At 33.2% G+C, this 19,790-nt stretch overlaps 1 protein-coding gene across 1 annotated transcript; it reads right to left on the minus strand.

Moving 5' to 3' along the window:
- Positions 1-1,874: 1,874 nt before the first annotated feature.
- On the minus strand, positions 1,875-19,649 carry LOC106162028 (annexin A6-like). The gene is made up of 26 exons (XM_013539127.2): positions 19,508-19,649; positions 17,218-17,368; positions 14,823-14,903; positions 14,387-14,505; positions 13,236-13,344; positions 12,869-12,973; positions 12,648-12,686; positions 12,201-12,296; positions 11,834-11,891; positions 11,472-11,566; positions 11,074-11,187; positions 10,824-10,908; positions 10,456-10,535; positions 10,147-10,215; positions 9,283-9,345; positions 8,549-8,650; positions 8,303-8,384; positions 7,923-8,026; positions 7,298-7,435; positions 6,573-6,986; positions 6,089-6,293; positions 5,621-5,769; positions 5,059-5,236; positions 4,714-4,829; positions 4,238-4,359; positions 1,875-3,649 (listed from the first exon to the last, which is right to left on the minus strand). Coding segments are annotated over exons 2-26 (2,838 nt in total). The 5' UTR covers positions 17,332-17,368; positions 19,508-19,649; the 3' UTR covers positions 1,875-3,648.
- Between the last annotated feature and the right edge of the window lie 141 nt (positions 19,650-19,790).

A 19,790-nucleotide genomic window follows, 5' to 3' on the forward strand; every position in this document is an offset into this window, starting at 1 on the left:
CTGGCCAAAATAACGATATTCATAAATGTCCCCAGGGCTAAAACACGCCCTACAGAGCAATTGATAGAAAGTGTTGATTCATCCCATGACCAAAGTGTCATAACGAATAACGGGCACCCAACGAAGGACATGAACAGATCCACTAGTGCTAAGTTAATGTGGAATGAATTCCACCATGTTCTCAGAGACGGAGTACTTCTTGTGATGATAAGAACACAAATGTTACCGAACGCTCCAAACACTGCCAATATAGCTGTAAATAAAGTCGCGGTGATGTGTGTCCATCTTGTTTCATCAAAAAATCCTGGCTGATTCCACAAGTTACTGTTTTCTGTTACGTTGTATTCACTGGATGAATTCATCATTATGTATATTGGTAGTGGTATGTTTTGCCGTTTTATATACTGGTTTGGCTAAGAAGGAGGACGTCAGTCTAGCCCTGTGAAATACGGATCTCATTCGAAGATTTGTTATCCCTCTAATACGTTTATTGAGCACTAAATGATATGAATACATTTGCAGGCTCTCCAGACTACATTATTCACAACATATATAAGGATATATCACACATTTATATATGTTTTCATATGTAGTATGCAAAATTGCACATTTGTTAATGCATGTTAAGCTATAAGATCAATTATGCTATTCACAGCATTATCATCAATTAGTGGCTGTGATGTACTAAATTGCAGGTGAACTACACACACTGGACAATAGAAGTGTCACCCCTACTGAACCAATACTTTTGGGGGGAGATAAATGACTGTGGAATGATATATTCCTGGTATCATTTTATTAACATCAAATTTCACAAAAAGACCAACAATACAATTCCATGGTACAGCTGTTTTATACTCATTGGTCACATTATATGTAGACCAGGCATTACAACTTTGATTATTCTGATTCAGGGGATGGCACTTATATTGTGCAGTGTGTGTATGTATTTTAACAGCAGTCTTTACAAATTCTGCTATTACTTTGAGACTTTTTTACAGGGTGGATTAAGGAGAATTGACAATATCTGACCACTGTCCTCTAGACCCACTACATTGATTTTCAAGAGTTCATCATGCATTTGTTGCCTTTCAACATTGTATTTTGTACATTCCGCGAGGAAGTGTTTTCCATCCTCTATGCAGTTGCAAGCTTTACATTTTCTCGCATCAAATGGAGTTTAAGGTTATGTGTATCAGTGTAATAGGCTAGTGGCTTGGGATAAAGGCAATAGTCTTAACGACTGGATTCATTTCGGATTTAAATCTGGGGTTAGTACTGCTTTCTTTAACTTTGAAAAACACCTATGCGATTAAAATCTCGAAAGTTGGAGATTTTCCTGTCAATATCATCAGAAATAAGCATTCTAAGTTTGTCAGCAAAGGGTCAAGAAATCAATATGATAATTGAACAGTGGCGGATTTAGGGGGATGTCAGGGGGGGGTTCTGACCCCCCCCCCCCCCCCCCCACACACACACACCTTCGATTTCTGAAATAAAATCACACCAATGGTCCCCTCTTGAAATTAGAATTTTGACTAGTTGAATTATAGTTCTAAATCGTACCAGATGGCACCGTTCACCCTCTAAATTACCAAAATTTCCAAGGCCCTTCAGCAGGCCCCGAACCTCACGCCAAGGGGACGGGTCGGCTTCGCATCCGTAGGAATATTTTTGTAAAATCTTTCTTCTAATTGCCCATTATTACGCTTGGTAGTTTACTTTATTATTTAATTGAAATTTATCTGCTTATCTCTGTATTTGATATTATTTGAGTACTTTTTTAACAAACCTACTGTCAGTTGACATAACACAGCACAAAATTATGATCTTTTTTTTTAATCACGAAGATGAATAAATTAAAAAAACCAAGACATTTTTAGTAGCTTTATTTATTCGTCATTGCGTTTTCACCTTTTTTTTCTATGGTTAACAGGAACCCTGTGAAGCTTAACAAATGTTTCTTAAACCCTTTCTACCGAGGTTAACATTGCCCAGCAGATAAAACAATGAAAATATGAAGATTCATACAAGTATTAAAAGATCAAAATAAAGCATTCAGTTTTCCTTATTAGCAAAGCATAAAATTCAATTACACAACTTTTGTGCTACTCTGTAATACAAAAAAAAAAAAAAAACAATGTCAAAATAATTTAGTAAAATAAAAAAGCTTACCCTACAGACCATGGCAAGAACACCAACTCACCACCCTGAGATTAAAAGTTTGAAAATTTCCACACACCCCCCATCTCTCTTTTTTTTAATAAAAATAACCAAAATAATAAATAAAACAAACTTTCAGGCAAATAGCCACTTCTGTACATAAAAGGGGAAGTTTCAAGACCTTGACACCTGGGGTGATGAGCTCAGGTGGATGGCATTTGCTTGTTTTGAAGTCTTCCATGTTATATGACAAAATGCTGGCATGTTAATTCAACTACCCTGTAGGCTGTAGGCTACTTATCTAAATTGAAGATGAGTTATACAACAAATGATGATAAAAAGCAATGACTATACAGTATTAAGATAAATATATAATATGTAAATATAAAAATGTTGATTTCCTTGGCATTAAGCTAAAACAGTATAAAACCATGCACTTTAAGTGTCTTTTACTGTATCAAAACCCTGTTTTGATTAATTGTATAATACCTTTCTTAGGCTTGCGATGTTATATACTTTTACTCTGTTACATTTGTATTGCAATAAATTTAGTAAAGCAATTATAATATATTTTATCAAAATCAGTTTTGATTTAACTATGATATATGAAATATTAAAAGACTTAAGAATGAAAAATATGCTGTTGTTATAACATTACATGACATGTATCAATACAATGTATTATGTTTTCAAGCACAAAAGAGTATTTTTTTTTTCAAATGCAACTTAATTTCAGTTCTTAAGACACAAAGAAGACCATGCACTATCCTCTTTTATATTCACTACAAAAACATCACTATGACTCACATATTTGCAATGGTATGTACACTGATTTTCTTTTAAAATATATCATTTTAACATATTATTATAAGTGACTAGATCCTACATAAGTAATGATTATTTACCCGATTGTCTGACTTAAAGATCTATTGCAATAAATATGGTCATGGAACCCACAAAACCCAGCAGGGAAGACCACATGGAATTGATATCAATACCACAGAGAAAATAATTTTGTGACAAAACTGCACAAGAGTTGACCATGTTCAGGGCTGCCAACATTACAGTACTCAAAATGCGTAGTTCTATTGTTAAACATGTTATTAACAGTACAATAACACCTGAAAACAAAAGGAATTGATACTAAACAATGTGTATAATACAGGGGAATATGCAGAGTTGGCAACCCTGTATTTTTGCACCTTGAAAGTTTGACTATTATATGCTGTGATTATGGTTTTTTCTATTTTTTAAGAATTATATACAATTTTAGATATTTCAATACCATTAAAAAGCCATCTCATCAAAAATATTAGAACAGATATCAAATCAACCATTTTGCTTGTATTTTACTCCTGTTGTCAAGTGGACTTTTTCATATTGGTTTGCCCACTGGTTACTTGAAAGGCTTTAGGTATAACCCTGATCCAGTGTTTATCATCTCTCTTCAATTCTTGTTACCAAACACATTATGGCCAACATTGCTCTGAAAGGGAAAATAAAAAACCATCAATATTTCAAATATTTGTATACATGTATGTTTATATCTTATCTTTCTCTAAAAATTCACCCCCCCCCCCCAAAAAAAAAAAAAAAGGTGACTAATACTTCGCCAAAGGTGGCTGCTTTTCTCTAGGGTCCCCTATGACATCATTTTTTTATTTTATAGAACTTACTGACAAGAAAATAAAAATGGTTATCGAAATGGCTGATTACACCAGTCAAGGCTATGCCATGACCTCAATTGATAACCAGTTACATGCTATCAAATGTTGTGAGGTTATAAGGGCAAAATTTGATAATTGTAGCAAAAGGTACAAGATCAAAAGAGTGTTTACTTGTTAAAATGCTCAATCTACAGGTAATGGTTACTAATGGTTATCCAGTAACCTATTTTTTTTTTTAATCTATTTCTTTTGTATCTTTGAGTTTTCAAACATCCAATCTTGAAATATTGAGGTACACATATTTTCTGTCTTTTTCTTTATTTACCATGTATAAGATTTGTACTCCTCAATACACAAAATATATGATATCAAAACAATAGATGTCAGCACTGTTCAACTGAACTCACCATTTTCCCAGAAGTGCCAGCAGCATTGTCTTGTACTCTCCTCCACAGTCGCCCTCTATACTCTGTGCCAAGCTGACTCCATAGAGTTCTGCATACTTTTGCTTTATCTCAGCCAGGTCAATCTATGTGAAAATGTTAGAGGGTGACAATTTAAGTCTGTGGCAAAAAAAAAAAAAAATAAAAAAAAAAAAAAAATAATAAATCAGTCTTGGAGACACCTGGGTCTAAGAATCTACTAGCCATACCAGGAACAGTAGTCATAAACTGAGAAAAAATTACAATATTTAACTTAACAGCATAAGGTTATGAAATCTATGTGAAAAAGAACATTTTTTGAGGTGGAAAATTTTTACCTTACATAAATTGTAACTCTTACAAATAAATTGTGTACAAATATGAATATACATGCAATTGTGAATGACTCAGTTTCTGCTATTTTTATCATTGAAAGTATGAAAGGTTTAAGCACAATTTACCTCTGATCTGGAGACTATAATTCTGATCAGCATTTTATCATTGGTCCCAGCGCTATCTGTCAAAGCTGAATGCAAACGTTCGGCATAGAACTGTATGGGGTCACTCAGTGCACAAGCTGTAAAACAAACAAAAAACAAGAGCTTAAAAAAGTTAAACAAAATAATGAACAAACATACAGATAAGTTCAAAACTGAAAAGGCATCCAAACATAAAAAATAAATATACAAATAAAAATATTGAAAATACTAGCATTTACCACAATTTAAATTTTAATAGCTCAATAATTATGCATTTCATTTAGAAAAAAAACATGAAAATGTAGCTTTTTCAAATGCAGGGCTCACCTAACGCAATGTAGCCTTCCTCAGCATCCCCCACCATTGCTTTTTTAATACCCTCTGTTATGTCATGGCCTGCTAGCTTCTTGTAGGCAGCAAAGGTGGCCCGAACCTGAGCACGACTTCTCTTGGTCAAAACATTCCTGAAGTTGGCATCTGACAGATCAAGTGTGGACTCTGCTTCCTGTTGTAAAACAACATGATAACTATTAAATGTGGATTCTTGCATAGGATATCCAAGCCTGCTTGAGATTTCTTCTACCCCCCCCCCCCCCCCCCCCCAATCTTCAAGCTATGAGCTTAGCATTTTTGTAATGTTATTTTCATTTGGGTTTTTGATTTCAAAGATTCAGTAAGATATTAAGTTTTAATTATGCCTAACAAAATAAAATTCCCATCAACCCATGTCTCACAAATTTATGCAATTGTAGCATAGAGAGTGCATTCCATCTGTTGGATAATCTAAATCTTGATACCAATTGACTATTTTCCAGCAAATATAAAATGTTCCCCATGGATAACCACATAGTTTCTATATCATATCTACAGGCTCATACATGATCTGTACCTTGTAAAGTAATGCTGCATCCTTCTCTGCCTGTGTCTGGTCAACTTTATTGCTCTGATCTCTCTCAGCCTCCAACAGTTCAAGCAGCAGTGTCTGGAAGCCTCCACTTGTGTCATCTGCTATGACAGAACTCAGCTCTTTGCCATAAGCTGAAAGGGAAACAACTGTGAAATGAGCTCTGTGTCTATCTATATTCATCGTATTTTTTCTAAGTCATCATATTTTCTCTAAGACTGGTTTATTATGAAGCGTAAATGTGAGAATTAAGCTCTTCCTATACTACCTGTATGACAAGTATAATAAAGGTGAATAAACAAAATTCTGATGCAGGATTGTTATTGAGGAGTTTTATTTAAAATTATCACATCTAATACATGAAATGTGAAGAGGTATCATGAGCCCTTGTTTAGGTGTCTCTGCAAATCTTCAGAAAGCCAACCCTCTCAAAAGATTGCCTTCATTCCTTACCTTTCTTGTACTGTGCCTTGATAGCATGTAATTGTTTGGGACTCCTAGTGGCCAGGATACCTATCAGAACAGCTTCCCTGGTCCCCAGCCCCTCCACCGCATCATGAAGACAGAAAGCGTCAAACTCTGTGGGTGTCTGTAGACAAGCCTGGACAACTTCCTCAAGATCTCCCGTCAACTCCCAGTTTAGTTCTTCAATCAAATTCTAAAAAAAAGAAATTTATAACAATATAGCTTTCCCTTTTTATTTATCATAACATTTTTGAAGATGTCAGCCATTAGTCTGAAACAACAGATTATAGATTTGGTGTCAGATTATAAGAAAAGTTGAAATTTCTCAGATACAAGTCTGATCAGGAATAGTGATTAATTTCCTGGTTGTACAAGATTATTTTGCCATCGTCCTCCACCTAGTAAATGTCAAATTTGACTTGTCTAGTAATTTCCTGAGGCATGCTAATCCCACAGTTTTTCCAGTGCTTACCTTCTTATATTTCTCTTGATATTTTTTCCTAATTTGCTGCCTTTGTTCATTGCTCCTGGATGACAGGATGTCTATTAATGGTTTCTCATCTGTTCCAAATCCCACCACAGCCTCTCTTATCGCCTCCACATCTCTCAACACATCAAAATTTTCATATGGATGAACAGTACCACGGTGATCAGACCCAGCCTTAGAATTGGGAGAACCAGACTGACTTTTCTTGTCTTTGTGACCCTTATCCACATGTTCCTTTTTGCTTTTGCTGTGGTCTTTTGTAGTTTTACCATGAGGAGGGTTACCCTTGATGCTGGACTCCTTTTTGTGATCTGCAACACGTTTAGAGTGTGGGATCTTTTTCTGGGGTACTGCTGCTGTGGCGACCATGGCAAATTTTCTGAATTTGGCAAGTGCAGCCTAATGGACAGAAAAAACGTTTCAAGACCCTTAGCAATCACATGTATGCTTCCAAATCCACTTATATAGTTATATAAATATGATTTACTTCTATAATAAATGTTAAAATTTACTATAACATCTTCAACTTTTAACAGATTATTAAAATAAACACACCGTGTCCACCTATTAATATTGAAAATTGAATATAGCAAGTGAAATTGCAAAGATGTAGAGGAAGATGGATAAGACAACAAGTTTAAATATAACACAAATTAATGGAGAAATAAGTTAGCACACATAAACAGTGCATGTTAATAATCACTATCTACCTTTCCGTGAGGTGTCAGGCGAGTTGCGAGCTCCAGTAAAAGTTTGACTGCCTCTCCCTTACAGCGGTACTTAATGTCATCTACCAACTCCACACTGTACTTCTTTTTGTACAGTTTACGAATAGCAGGCATGTCAACCTGGACAAAAATAAAGTGATATGTATTCAGATTAAAGTTCCATCAGTGTTTACCAATCAATCATAACTAACATTTTTTTCTCAATTTATAACATAAGCTTAGTGCATTTAAATATTTATAGAAGTTCTAACAAGGCTAATTAAAAAAAAATTTTCTTTCAATTTATTCAACACACCATGCAGCCAGAAAATGATTTTCAATATCATCAATAAATCATCATTGGTGTTTATAATTTTGTTTTCATTTTTTAATCAAAATATTTTTATGCGTTTATAATTTAATGGAAATTATGATTATTCCAATTTTTCAAAGAATTTTTTAAAAAATTATGCATGCAGTACATATTTCACAAGAACTTCTGACCAGTCTTTTAATTTCTAGCTTCTTATCAAAAAAAGTAGCACACGTCACAATCATACTTCTTGTCGGTAAAGTATTTTCACTTACAAGCAAACAATTTCAGAGAAGTAAATTGTCAATTACTCACATCAGCCCTGTCCAAGAGCATTCTAATAAATTCTGGATCTTTGTGACTCATCTGATCATGTAGTCTTTCAACATAAAAGGCATGAGGTGTTCTCAGGAGAGTGGCTGGAATATAACATGGCACATATAAGAGAGAGAGAGAGAGAGTAGAGAGCGAGAGAGAGCGAGAGAGATTCACTTTCTGAAAGAAAAAATCTCCAGTTTTCTCTTTTATAAACTATCTTCAAATTTTAAATGAAATTACACTCTTAAAAATTCAATTCATTAGATCAAATTATAGCTATAAATCAGTGAACCTTACAGTGTACTAATAATACATGATATGATTTTACAGATGAACAACTCATATCACAAGTTTCATTATTATACTGCTAAGCTTACCCAGTGTTTTCACAGCAGTGGTGAAGTCTGTGTCTCCACAATCACTGGCCACAGTATCAGTAAGGTCCTTCTCCCCTGTCACCTGTATAAACACACGGGAATGGTCAGGGACAGCATGAACTAAAAGCACTGCCAATATTACAGTACTCAGAATGTGTAGATCTATTGCTATTTGAGGTAAGATTTAAAGATTAAAAATCACAAGTTTCCTTTTTATAAATTGTAATATTTAGCAAGATTTCTTACATTTTTGTAGGCATGCAGTGTGGCCCGTATCTGGTGCAGACTTCTCTCTCCCAGTAACTTCATGAACTTGCCATTGTCGTTCAGCCAGCGACCATCACCAGACTAAAGAAAAATATAGAATAAAAATATAAAATGTTAAGGAAAAAAAAGGTTATCCTTTCACTTCCACCCATCTCCTGTGTCTACATATATAACATATCTGTGGTAGGGATTGGGTAAAAGTTTTCAAGGTGAAGTTGAGGTGACAAAGAATATGGAAAATCAAATCAAAAAGATGAAGACCAAGAAAAAGTATCAGGAGAGAGAGGAAACATTGCAAAAAATAAAATGTGAAAATTTCTCCTGTGGTATTAATTTATAATTCTGATCAAAGTGAAGAAAATATAAATTGTGAGATCATTTCATTTCAAATGTGAATGGTGCCATTTTTCCACAGAAAGCACAATAAGCTATACGCAACACACAGCCATACACAAACATCACTAAAGATCTAACACTTTTATTCTAGTACATGTATGTGAACTAAATATGTTCACCACACAGTGACATAATACAAGGCGTACCTTAAGTCTGGACACATAGATAAAATGCATATTTTAAATACAAAAATCTCATCCTTATCTAATTAAGATATTAATAAATAAACTATAGCATGGCTATTCCTATGTGTCCAGATTTTAAAGACCCTGAGTATAAATATATATCTATAAGAGCAAAAACCACACATATCCTACCTGCTGGTCTGCTGACATCTCAATATAGGAGGCAGTGTTCTCACCAAAACTTACAACAGTCAACTGAAAATACAGTTTTACATACAGCACTGACTATGTAGCAATAACAACATCTACAGCAACAACAACAGCCACAATTATAAAGATCCTGACAACAATGCAATGTCACAAAAAGGATCCATAAAGCAATCATGCCATATCAAAAACAACAAATAAACAAAAAGACAAACAAACAAACACCAATGCTTAGGCATTTCAGAATTAATCAATGAATGAAGAAGGCAATATGCAATCAGCAAAAAGTTAAATTTTTGAAATTCAAGCAAAAATCTCAGGTACAGGTGCTATCTATTTTGATACCTATTCTACTATTAATATTCCTAACACACTAACAAAAATAGCCTAAAAAAATACACAAAAATTAAAATGAATCATTTTGCAACTTTTCTCTTTTAAACAGATCATAATGTAAATATTACGCTTAGTAACAAGTGATAAAATATAAGCTAGACTGATTTACTTCCCCATACTGACAATGTGTAATCACTGCTTTTTCTATTTCATATCTGTGACTTAATCATGGTAAATCTTAAGCATGCTCAATACCAATGCTAGGAAATAAAGTAATGTTTTCTTTAATTACTTCCAAATACAACCTAGACATACGCATTAATTATCATACGTCAGAAGTCATAATTCATGATTTAGCGTCTTGAAGTCTTTGACAATATCCACTGAAAGACATGCCATAATTCTAGACAGCAAGCACATGCACCTAGACAAGGCAAGATGTGTTACAAACTCTCTAAGTCTGTTTTCTGCCCATTACATATATACTACATGCAAAACTACAGTTGTGTTTACCTCGTGCAGTTCATTTGCATCGTTAAGAGCCAAATCATCATCAACAGCTTCAGATTCATTGCGCCCCTCCTAAAGAGAAAAAATTAATTTCACAAACTGTATGGTTTATAGAATGAAAGAAATAAAAAATAGATAAAATGGATATAAAATTTTTTAAATAATTCACTAAACATATTTTAAGGTGGCAAACAATTACCATAAAATCGTTGAGAGAATCAACAGAAATTTGTTTTTTTTTTGGTTATCATTATTTTCAACACATTGTCTGTTAATTTTTGTGTAGATTGTGACCTTATACTTATCACTTACTTTTGATAGAGTAAGTAAAAACAGCTGAACATGTTTATCAAAGGAGTCCTTGATGTCCTCCTCCACTGTCTTGTCATATTCTGGAAGCATGAATAAAATGTTAATCAACTTCTACCACATTTGTTTTTTGCTTGTTTTATAATTTTCTTGAATAGAACACTAAAACAAATCATAACATGAAACAAAAAGCACTGCCAAGTGAAGTTAAAATAAAAATAACAAGGTTAAAATGTCAGCTTCCTTGTTCACAAGAAAAAAATTACGAAAACGTAAAAGCATTACCATGAAAACATTTCCAGAGTCAAGTAATAGCAAAAATTACAGCAAGTATAATATTTCTGTCTTCTTTAGTTCCAGAGCACACTTACTTTTCCTATATGTTTCTCTCAAAGCACTCAGTTCTGCATTACTTCTCATTACCATCATCTCGACAACACCTCCAACATCTTTGGTCTGTTAAGAAAAATGAAAAAAAAAAAGAAATATAATACTGTAGGCATACATTTGGCATACAATTTTAGACCTATACTCTACAGTTGATGACATCTGTACATACAACTCTAAAAACCCTGTGAATAGCCATTTTCCCCTATTAAAATGGTAAAAACATCAACTTACTGCAATTCGTTTGTTCAGGGTTTCAGCATCTGCAGCATCCTGTTCAGTGAGTAAGACATCAATCATGAGATAATATGCACTGCCCATCAGAGCCTTCAGCTCACCCTCAAGATCCTTGAAAGAAAATACACAATACTTCAACAGAGGTACTGAAACTTTGCTGCTTTACTGCTACTCTTAAAGCTTACTTACTTATCTTCAGACAAAGTACATGTAATCAATCAGAAGTCCTGCTGATATTAACTGTACTAAATTGGGACAAACCAGCTCTAAAGGAAACAGGCCTTATTTCTTTCAACTTTACACATACAAAGTAACCCAGGCTCTAGCTCTCTAAGGAATAAGAAGTTGTTAAACTTAACAGAAAATCTTAAAATCTGATCTCTAAATTCACTTACCAATTCATAGTTGGCTCTAAATTTATTTTTCACAATATTTCTATGTCCACAGGTTCTCCTCAACATTGTCTTTATCATTACTTCATCACCATTTTCTGAAGAAAATCAAAGAACACTTAAATGAGGAAAATTTGAAAAATGGTTGACCACAGTGTAAGAAGAAAGAAAATGGCAGAACAGAAACTTATGGAGAGATGAAATGAAGGGCTGAAGATCAAAATAGATGGCGTGGGAGACCCTAAACCTGCCTCATGGCAGACAAACAAGACACAGAGAGTCAAATATGTATTACACTTGTATTTAATAATTCTTTTATTTAATTATTCTACAATAATTTCAGAAAGTTTCTGGAAAGTACTTACCAAGACCTTTAATGGCCCTGAATAAAAGTTTTGCATCTTCTTCAACAGGAGAATCAACCTACAAGACATCAAAAAGAAGTTTTACTACATGTAAAAAACTTTTAAAATGGAAGCTTGCTGAGACTGTCCAAACTCCTTCAGAAATTCAATTTCCAATACAGAGTGCACACTCTCATACTGTGTTACAAATGAATTCATTTTTTAATGTCACTTTCAATCTTTATATAATTTTTAGTACTACCAACCTGTGCCCCTTTCTGTTGATAATCATATGCAAAAATATTTTTCACTCACAAAATGCTCATTCAAATAAACTGAAGTGCAATCAACTGTGTTTTAGCACTTCATTTGCATTCTTTAAACACACCTTTTCCTTTGCTTCCCCAGTCAACCTTGGCAATTTTGGCACTGATGATTCTTTTAGAGAGTCTTGCTTTGAATGTGTCCTTCTTGAAGTAGCTCTCTGGTCATAAAAGAGGAGTGAAGAAATATATAAATACATCTTTTTTTATCCTTTTACTGGATTTAAAATGGAGATGACCTTGCAGCCTCATCACTAGCACTACTACATGCACTCTATTCATCTATGACCAACAGATGTCATCATGATGAAGATACAATGACTTTTTTGGAAATCCAATGAAAGAATTTTTAGAAAATCATACCAAATATATAATATAGAAAATTTAAAAATGAAAATACATTAAAGTAATTCTACCTTATATTACAGAAAAACAAGATGAAACAATGTTATATATTGGAATACCAAAATAATATTGTACATATGTTACAAGACAAAAAAGATGTTTCTTACCGATGATGGAAAGTCAGATCCTGCTACTGATTCCTCCTCCTTAAAAAAAAAATGAAAATTTTACATATATTTAAACTGGTGAAGTCCAGATAAAAAAAGGGACGATAAAGGCATTTGTTTAGGCAGTCACTAACCCTTTATCCATCTCTCTTTAGGAACCCAGTAAATCTTGAATATCTACAATGTAACAGAATAAGCCCAGTCAGAGATCCAACACTTACTAGACTTCTTCGTGGACTCTTCCTTGGGGTAAGTCCTGGAGCATAGTCCTTAGTGGTATGATTGATCATACCCAAGAGGTAGTTGTGCTTTTTGTCTTCTTCCTCCTACAACAGAGATCTTTATTCAGTTTTTCTATAACAGTTTAAGTGGTAAAGTTGACATAATCTTACTACCAAAAAATTGAAGTTTTAATTTTGTCTTCAATACAGCAACATTTTTAATCATCAAATACTTTTAGTATGATATTTTTTCTTTTGCTTTTCTTAATGACATCCATCACAAAAAGCTGCTCCTCATTTAGACTTATTAATCTAATGCATATTTTGCTACAACAAGTAAAGCAAAGTGTAAGGCGCTGCAACTCACCCATTTTGCAATTTTGTACACTGGTTTCACTTCATTCAGGCTCTTGGCTATTCTAATATTTTCATTGGCTATCTTCTGTTGTTCTCTATCTCGCATTCCTCGGTTTAAGCTTTAATATAAAAAATAAAATAAGATTATTCTTGGCAGATCTAAGTATTTGTCATGAACTATGGTCCCACAAGCACAAGTAGGGAGGCACACATAATTATTGACAACAGACATTTTTAAATGCTTACAAGTTTATTATCATTAAAAGAGATAAATTAGTGAAAGAAGATATCTCCTATCATAAATATTGTATATTTTGAAAAAATAGTTTTAACCTTGCTGTTTTAAAAAAACAATGTAAATACTGATGCACAGCCATACTTTTTAATAGAACTATTTTTTAAGAACCAAATAAATAAATTACAAATCTACTTGCAAAACTGATGCTAAAGATTTTCTTTCTTTTAATCAAAATTTCCCACAACTGAAATGGAACATGCCATACTTCAAAAAAAGACCCATTTGCCCTTCCTATTAAGTGTGATAAATTACATGGCCCCACAGAAGGTTTTGAAATTAAATAATGGGTGTTGGAGATTGACATAACACATGTAAATAGCGTAGTGCACAGTAGGTTTTCCTTCCATGTCTTGTAAGGTCATTTAGCTGTGGTACTTACTGCAATATTTTATCCCTGCAGCATTCAAGAATAAGCAAAGTACTAGAGACACCATAAGGCAATGAAATTATGTGATGTGCACTAATACAAAGTAAGAGTGTATGTCACATAAGTGTTGTTTCTGACTTACAACATGACGAATATTGATAACAAAAGAACTAGATAGTGTACCTGACATTTATACATGCCATGCATGTAATATATCTGGATTTTTTCTGGACAAAAAGTTTTCCAGTTATGCTTTTAATAAATACAAAATAACTTTCTTCTATATATTTTTAAGTAGTGTAAACTGCTAATTTTCCACTCTTATTATCATTAATCTAAAGTTTCTGATACTGAATAATATGTTATGTCGTTAATAGACACTTTGAGATGCTAAACATTCAAGTTAGTGTAAAACAAACAAACAAACAAACAAACAAATAAATAAATAAATAAATAAATGAATAAATTAAAATTGTTTAAACATTTTTCAGCTCACCTCTTGGACTCGTAATCGTTCCAATTATCCAGGCGCCCCCTACTGGTCATAATCCAGGACATTTTCTGGAGAAGGAGTTCATTATCGTTGTCTATCTTCGCCTGGCGATCTTCTTCGAGCTGTGTTAAAACAATACTTCAAAGTATATCATCAACAGGAATAACTGTGTGAAAATTCCTGACAATACTTATTAATGGACTCCTGTGCAGTATCAGATGTCACTCTATCTGACTATTAGAAAGAATTGATTCTTTTCATTGTGTCCTGCAAATCACATTTATCCTTTCTTGATGTGTTTTATTCCATAATCAATATACCATGTACCGCCTACAACATGAACAAAAAATGCAACTCATGATTACTTAAGGGCTTTTATCTGTCAGATACAAATTTTGAGAACTATATATGATAAATAATGTAAGTTTTTAGTCTGTACCTGTACTTTCTTTAGTCTGAGGGTCAGGTGAGGTTGTTTCTTTGGAGGAGTGGTATCAAGACCAGATTTCATAGAATGCATCTGGAATGAAAAAATTGCAGTGTGATATAAGTGCAAAAAAGATATCAGTTTTGGCTGAATAAAAGCAAAATTCAAAATATTCAGTATTGCATGTATAAGTTAATGAAAAATATTACCAGACAGTCAATAGAGATAATATACATTCATTATTTTTGAAATTCTCATCTGGAATTACAATGTCTGTAAACAGCATCCATTACATGGTAATAATCTATGACATTGCCACGGTAAGTCAGATATATACAGATTCAATCAAAGGTGTGTACATGTATTTGAAAAAGTATGTTTATTTTTTTTCTGACAAGCACCATTCATATATCCTTCAATAGACTCCTTTGGTTATGTTATCTTGTAACCTCAAAAAGTGTTTAAAAAACCTTATAATATAAATAATTTCTGATATACCCCCCTTCCTGTCATGTTGAAGATATTGTATTTCTTACACAGACAGCAGAGCTTTATGCCATGTTATGAATTTACTCATATAAATTACTGAAACTTGATCTTTTCAATGGGGGAAAAAATTGCGAATTTCTTAAAATTAGAACATTCTTATTGAGTGGTAATTAAAAAAAATTAAAAATTAAAAAAATTAATAAATAAAGAAAAACAGTTACTCTACTGTTCTATTCTATGTAGTAAAAGAACCACAAATGATATATAGAAAGAGAATTTTGTGATTATCAAATTATGTATCTGAAAGTTTGATCATTTTTCCCCCATTGAAAAGATGTAATTACTGTAAGAAAATTAATATAGTCAGCACTTGTGACTGCGCATACTACCACAGTGCACTGAATACTTTTATTACACCAATAATCCCCAATTCATTAACTGCTGCACAGAAACAAGAGTCTTTCCATCTTTAAGCATGAGAAACTCTACATCAGCCTTTCCTGTACAGCACAACACTGAAGTGCCATCTGATACGGATTAGTGCCGATCGATCAATAGGAAACTTCCTTTTTTTATTCAGGAAATGTATATACTTATATGATTTATGTAGTTTAATAATACATTTTTGATGTTTTAGAAAACAAAGATCTAAAAGGGAAGCAATGAGGATTCAACATTAAGCATTTCTGGCATAGCTTCACTGTTTTTCTATAGCCTAAACTATAAACTGACGCCTTATTTTTTCAACCACCTAATTTCACCGCTATGAAAATGCCAGATTATAAATGAACAACATGTAGCCTAATATTAATATTCTAATAAGTACATGTGAATTTTTCACTTTACTGGACATGGTAATGTGACCTTATGTACAAGTTTAAGCTGTGAAGTTCAGACAATTGCCCCTTGTGCTGTTTGACCTACAAATATAGGTCCCTATTAAGTCGATTAATTCAATAAAACAGTCTGCTATTTAAATTGGTGATTTTTCACTTACAGAGGTTTCTATTGAAAAGTTGGACATTTGCAAACTTGAAATGTCTACAAATTTCTATTTGACCCCAGATTCAATACATGGCACTTTATTAGACTTGTTCGTTTGATTTGTGCAATAGCTAACAGCTTGTGCTTGGGTAGGCAAGGGCTGAGCAAACCTAGCACACAAGCACTTGAATGTGCTAAAATCCCTGATCAAACCCTTCTTCCACTCATAATCATGTCCTCAAAATGAATTTAAAATGGGTTTCAACACACCTTTGAAGGCTTTATTATGCAATTAAGTTCATTGCTTTGGGAAGTTAACAGATTAAACCACAAATTGATATGACTGAAATACAAATAAACCTGTCAATCAAAGAAGGATTTTTAAAATGAGTTCTGAATAGCTACATACATATGTGCTAGCTTATAAGACTTTTACCTATCAAAGAAAATATATATACCAAACATATTGCATGCAACAAGGGCTTTTACCCGAGTTGCTTTAAGCAAAATATTTACTGCATATCTGCATTCATCTCACTATGGTAGCAAAGAGGCAGGTATACTTCCATGGCCACAGATTGATTTTATTTCATTAGATATTCACAGACATGTCCCTAGTTAAATGATGGAACTTTTCTGCACTCACATTAGTAAAAAAATCCCAAAATAATCTGTGATCCTAGTAGAATGTACATGGACACAGAGGTTGACAGTACTGAAAATTTCATTTCACATACTTAATTAATATGAATACATTTTAATATAGTGTGATTTTTTCATGTGGTAGGCCTTTCTTAGAAAGTCCCTGAAGAATTTTAAAAGCACTGAGGACTCACTGTTCATTTGACTTTTGTGTTTTCTGTCCTCCCCCTTTTTCTTGTGTTGTTGGCAGATGCATATTTAAAAGTTACCCAAGTGCATTAATTAAACATACCTTGTCCATGTGACTTTTGTACTTTCTGTCCTCCCATTTTTTCTGTAGTAGTTTGCTAGGAACGGCAAAACCAGGCCCTTGCCGTGGCATGGCGAGACCTGACGTCAGCGGCATCAGAACTGAAGACTTTACTATTCCTCCCAGCAGCCACCTGTAAGGAGAATTAGGGATGTTAACATTTACATGTGTGTTTTACCTATATTTAACTAAAAAGCACACAGTCTCTCTCTCTCTCTCTGCATATGTATGTGAGGGTGAACAGGCATGTGACTTTGTGTAATACATGATGCATTTTACATCAAAATAGAGCATTTTTTATTGTTTTGCTGATTACAATATAAAAATTTTAATTCAACCACATGATACATTATCTTATTTATTTATGACAGCTTTTCCAATACCCCTCATCAAATGAAACATTAAGTGCAATAAATGAGTGAAATAAAAAGCATCTCTAGATAACATTCAGTACGTTTAAATAGAACCTTTATTAAGTACTAAAGATCTTTAAAAAAGTGTAGACAGAAAGGCAGCAAAGCTCCATAAAATTATTCAGACAAAGCACGAAATCTCCAATCTGATTTTAACATTCCAGGTACATTACAGTGTAATCAACAAAGTAAGCTACTAGTATTCCCATCACCATGGCAACAAGGCCTTCGCTTCATTACCACTACCTTTCTCCCAGACTTGGGGTAGAGAGGCGGGGAATGAAGGGTAAATGACACCCTGACTTTGTGACAATATATTTCAACTAAAAAAATCCTAATACATCAAATCTAAAAATTTCAGTTTAAACTCGTATTTCTTTAAGTGATAATTGAACATCAACTTATATTTTAAAATCTATTTGGATTTTAAATTTCTGAACATTACCATATGGTGATTTTGATAAAATTCTCCTATTCACTGAAATCAAACTGAAATTCCAAAAGTGAATGTATCAACCCCTCACCTCCCTCACCATCATGACACAGAATCGTGTTGAGTAATCTCATAAGCTTCAGAATGTCACATTACTCTGATTAATGAAAACAGTTTGTGACTTAATGGTGGATACCACACTGGCTCCATATCCAATAACCCATCACATTTTTCAATTACACACAGTATTCACGGTCACAAATATCAAATTTGGCATGAATCTGGGGCTGCTTTCACAAAGAAAGTTAAGACCAAAATTTAGCTCTTCCTCAATTCAGGATAAACCAACAAAGCAAACACATTCTATTTTAACATTGTAAACTGTAGTTAAACATTATTAATGGGGATATTTTTGTATGATATTATGCATACCATTATTTAAGCACTTGTGAATAAAGTAGCTACATCATTTGACAGGACAGTGTACATAAAAAATTCAACATCCTCATGAAAAAAGTGGAAAACTAATAAATCTGTTGACTGGGTCAAACAAAATTCTCATGCAACAAAAAGGCAATATTTGTAACAATAGTCTATAATATGCAATACTAATTATTGCCCACTTCGTTATATATACTTGTATTTTGTATTTCTTTGATATTTCAAAATGAAGAAAGAACAAACATGTTAATTTTGAAAAAATATATACACTTCCTTTTGGAAAAAAGTGTTTTGTTTGATATTGCATTGAATTTAAAATATAATGTTAACAAAATCTAGCAATTTAATAGAAGAAAAAAAAAAGATACAACTGAAAAATGTTCTTTTGTGTATTTGTGAATAGCCTACAATATGCATTGGCCCAATAAGTAAAACTTGACAAAACAGACACCAAATGAATGTCAAATGAACCTTAATTAGGCTTACCATGATCCTCTAATTATTTTCAGTTGCAATTAGATTAATTGGCTTTCGATTATGTCAATTTTATCTCTTTAAATAGGCCTCTGGCCATAAATCACAAGTGACAATAATTTACGATACATCATGATAATATGTGCGATAGCAACAAATGATTATAGGTATATAAATAAAATTAATTGGCTACAATTAAAGTTTCTAGGAACTTTCTAAAAAGTAAATGCGCATACCATTACTTAACGTCTGAAACGCCCCAAAAGTCCAAAAACTTACCAGTTAAATTTTTTGTTAAATCCAAAGAACGGTAATGGACAGAGCTGACCGTTTCCTGCTATGCTATAGCTTAATACTGATACAGTTTACTTTATTCAGGCATTTGAATAGCCACCGGCTTGTTAAAATAATATTTGACTGCCTAGTTACCGACCACGCACATGTTTACGAAGTACCAAACTAGACCCAACTTGACCAATACATTAATTTTGTGCAAGAAAAGTTAGCTTACCAGCCTTTTAGCTGCCTTTTGAACTTAGGTATCCGCTCATTATCGCAATTACGGTAGGCAACGACGAACAAAGTTTTCTATTGATCTTGGATAACTTTTCCCTAAACACTGACGTCAGATATATCTAAAATAAGGAATGTAATAAAATTTAAATGAATTTACTTTATAATATGTTGATCGAGGTATGTATTTATTATGTTTTTTTGCCAAAAATATTTTTTGATGACAGCAAATCTGAATTTAATGTTTGTTTTAATTTTTTCATTTGTGCGGTGCTGGTACC

The sequence above is a fragment of the Lingula anatina genome, chromosome 2, assembly GCF_051362555.1.
Source record: "Lingula anatina isolate TDL-2025a chromosome 2, LinAna3.0, whole genome shotgun sequence".
In the NCBI taxonomy this organism is placed as follows: domain Eukaryota; kingdom Metazoa; phylum Brachiopoda; class Lingulata; order Lingulida; family Lingulidae; genus Lingula; species Lingula anatina.